This window comes from Dinoponera quadriceps, unplaced genomic scaffold (assembly GCF_001313825.1).
Source record: "Dinoponera quadriceps isolate SergipeBrazil2010 unplaced genomic scaffold, ASM131382v1 scaffold10165, whole genome shotgun sequence".
In the NCBI taxonomy this organism is placed as follows: Eukaryota; Metazoa; Arthropoda; class Insecta; order Hymenoptera; family Formicidae; genus Dinoponera; species Dinoponera quadriceps.
Window position 1 is genome coordinate 1 of NW_014563926.1, and position 3,569 is coordinate 3,569.

General features: G+C 45.1%; 1 protein-coding gene across 1 annotated transcript; it reads right to left on the reverse strand.

Moving 5' to 3' along the window:
- Positions 1–912: 912 nt before the first annotated feature.
- LOC106751252 lies at positions 913–2,748 on the reverse strand. The gene has a single exon (XM_014632109.1). It carries the CDS (start codon positions 2,746–2,748, stop codon positions 913–915), a length of 1,836 nt encoding a protein of 611 aa, XP_014487595.1.
- Positions 2,749–3,569: the final 821 nt, after the last annotated feature.

Below are 3,569 nucleotides of genomic sequence, written 5' to 3' on the forward strand. Positions count from 1 at the left end.
AGTAAGAACATTATAATATTCTTGGAAGATTTCCAGTCCTTAGAATTGAATGTAAGTAACACTTGTATAAATATAAATTCAATCAAATCAAGACAAAAAATCTTCTAAGATTACAATAATCCTGTATAAACATAAGAACATCTATTTTGATTGGAGACTATTTTTTCCGTGTAATACTTACACGTTACGTTAAACAATAAAAATGTAAGATTTAATTTTTTTCTGTTGTACTCCTGATTACTTTCCTGTTACAGTACATAATAAAAATTCATGTGCGCGCGTGAACAAGAGTCTCTTGTAAGCGTAAAGTTTAATTCAAAATAATACAACGGCGCATTGAAAATAACACAATGATTCTTCAATTTATTTCTTTCTTGAAGGAGCACAACACACGCGTGAAAGTTCCGCGACGCACTCACTCTCAAAAGAGTTAACAAGAACTAAAAGTTCGAACGCAAATACAATAACACTCCGTAAACTTTGTAAATACTGCACGCAGTTATTATAAGAAAGTATTTCAATAGTTAAATTGCAATTGACGACGATCAATCGACAACGCATAGCACGAATACGTCCTGTCACGAGCTAGGCAGAAACGTACTGAATCGGGTTCTGAAGCTCCCGAGGATGTTTCGCTTTCTTTTTTAATCTCGCGTTTCTAAGACATGAAAATATCAATATAATAAAAGCAAAATAACGCCCGTGCCTAGCGACAACCGACACGATGTTGTCAGCTAATCACAGACAATCGAGTCTCACGAGCGACAATATATCGCATGTATCACGGGTGTACCGTGTGGCTCGTAACAAGCCGCCCACCTCATTGGTATCTTCAACGAAAAATACTTTTAGTCAAAATCGAGCAGTCAACTTGGTTCCTGAAGATAAAGTTTCCATGACCACAAGTACTGCTTATATTTCTTCTCCTTTAGGCAAAGGGACTATCTTGACCGCAGGTCTCACCAGCTCTCTAGACAAAGTTGTCCAATCTTTAAAAGCAGGGCAAGGTGTTTTCCATTTGGTACGAGGCAATAAAGATGTTAAGTATTCCTGTAACCACCGTTGCCATACGTGGTCACGCATCTTTTGTAAAAGCTTCCAACGTGTAAGCCGCGATGTAGGTTCTTCAGTTAGAAGTGGTTCAGGTACGGACAACAAAAGTGCTCCAATCAAAAAGTGCCCTGGTGTGAGTGGTGATAGATCTTCAGGATCGTCTGACATTGCAGCAATAGGTCTCGAATTCATGTAGGCCTCCACTTCAGCTAGTAGCGTAACCATCTCCTCGTAAGTGAATGTAGCCTCCCCGATGACCTTCCGTGACTCTTGACTCGATGCACGAAAGAGTGCTCGAAGTTTCGCATCCGCTCTAACGAAGTTGGTGCCGCAATCTGAAAATACATCCCTGCACAAGCCTCGTCGTGAAATAAACCTCCGGAATGCAACAAGGAAGGCTTCCGTCGTGTAATTAGTGACAGCCTCTAAGTGAACTGCGTTTGTCGCCAAGCAAACGAACACGCAGATGTACCCCTTGTATGCTCGGTGTCCTCTTCCCTTAGTTGTCCGAAGGAGAACAAGTCCCGCAAAATCGACTCCAGTCATCGTGAATGGGCGCGAAGGTGTCACTCGAGTCCGCGGCAGATCACCCATGAGAGGTTGTGGAGAAGCCGCCCGCCATCGCATACACGGCAGATAATTATGTAATAATTGTCTGACCAGTCGCCTGCCTCCCGGGATCCAAAATTGACGCTGAAGAATTGCCAACGTCAGTTGTATTCCGCCATGCAGCGCTCCATGGTGGGTTGCAATCACCAAAAGTCTGGTGAGATGAGATTTTGGAGGTAGTATTACGGGATGACGACTGTCCCAGTCCAACTCAGCATGACGTAGTCTGCCTCCACAGCGAAGTAAACAAACCTCGTCCAAGTATGGCTTCAGGCCAACAAATGAACTTCGATTATGGATGACGTGTCCTTTGGATAAAGCATATACCTCATCGCCATATGCCATTCGTTGTTCCAATCTAATCCAGAGATTTCTTGCAGCAAGGATCTCTTCAGGAATCAATGGTCCCTTCACGCGTTCCGCATGTCCGTGCCTCCACCGCAATATCCACGCTGTTGTCCGGAATAATAGTCGAAGAGTAGAAAAACGAGCAAGGAATTCGTTTGCTTCTACCTTGGTTACTCCATGTACTATCCGACGTTGCTCTGGTAGATCACTCTCAGTTGTCACATCCATGTCGTCATTGACCAAAAGTTCAGGGTTTTTCAGAAAGTCAGGACCGCTCCACCAAAGTAGGTGTTGAGAGAGGTCCATGGGAGCCACTCCACGGCACGCGCAGTCAGCTGGGTTGTTCTCATTCCTTACATGGCACCAGCGTGTCTCAGGCAAGGTGCGATGAATTTCAGCAACTCTGTTTGCAACAAACGTTGTCCATCTTGCAGGGTGTCCACGAATCCATGCAAGAGTGACAGTAGAGTCACACCATAAATGTACTGGAAATGATGATAACTTCAACTGTTCCCTCAAATGAGCTGTCAACCGCACGAGCAATACGGCCGGACACAACTCTAAACGAGGTAACAAAATGGATTTAAGAAAGGCCACTTTAGTTTTGGCCAGTGCCAATGAAACCCTTATTGATGCTCCATCCAGTGAAGCACTCCTGATGTAAATTACGGCAGCATAAGCTCTTTCGGATGCGTCAGCGAATCCATGGAGCTGCAAAGCAGATGTTTTAGACTCCATCACCCCCAACCATCGTCCGACTGTGAGCTACTCCAGTATAGGAAGGTCACGTTCGAAATCTCGCCACTCTGTTACTTCTCTTTGAGGAAGAGCGTCATCCCAGAAAAGTCTCTGTAGCCAAGTCTTCTGAATGAATATCTTAGCTCGTACGATGACGGGTGCCAACCAGCCCAGAGGGTCGAAGAGTTCAGCCACCCTGGACAGAACTGTGCGCCTGGTTGTTGGTCCATCCACCAACCTGCGAAATCTGTAAACAAAAGAATCGGTCTCCGGATGCCAACAAAGGCCGAGGGTAGACTGAGAACTTAAATCCCCCCAGCTAGCTTTCCGATTCGCCCGATGATCTTCTGGTGCTGAGAATCGCTTGGTGATTGCTGGACCACTTTCGCAAAGGAAACCCGCCCGCCAAGCAGAGCCGGGTTAATTGGTCTTGTAGCTCACCAACTTCCTCCAGTAAGTCGAATCCAGCAAGTACATCGTCTACATAAGTATTATGAAGAAGTGCTGCTGCTCCAAGAGGGAAGAGATGACCTTCATTCTTTGTCAACTGACGCAACGTGCGCATGGCAAGGAATGGTACACATGCCAATCCGTAAGTCACAGTGTTCACGCAAAACTCTGTCATCTTGTCCTTTTGGTCTTCTCTCCACAAGATTCTCTGAAGATCCCGATCCTCTTCTTGCACCATAATTTGGCGATATATCTTTTGAATGTCAGTCACAATGACATAACGATAACGTCTCCAACGAAGTAATACTTCTGCGAGGAGTGGCACCAGGTTTTGGCACACCATCAAGTATTGATTGAGTGTGTCACCAGAA

Bases quoted from the DNA above. Each gene is read 5' to 3' on its own strand.
- LOC106751252 (XM_014632109.1), bottom strand. From the start codon at position 2,748: ATGGAGTCTAAAACATCTGCTTTGCAGCTCCATGGATTCGCTGACGCA.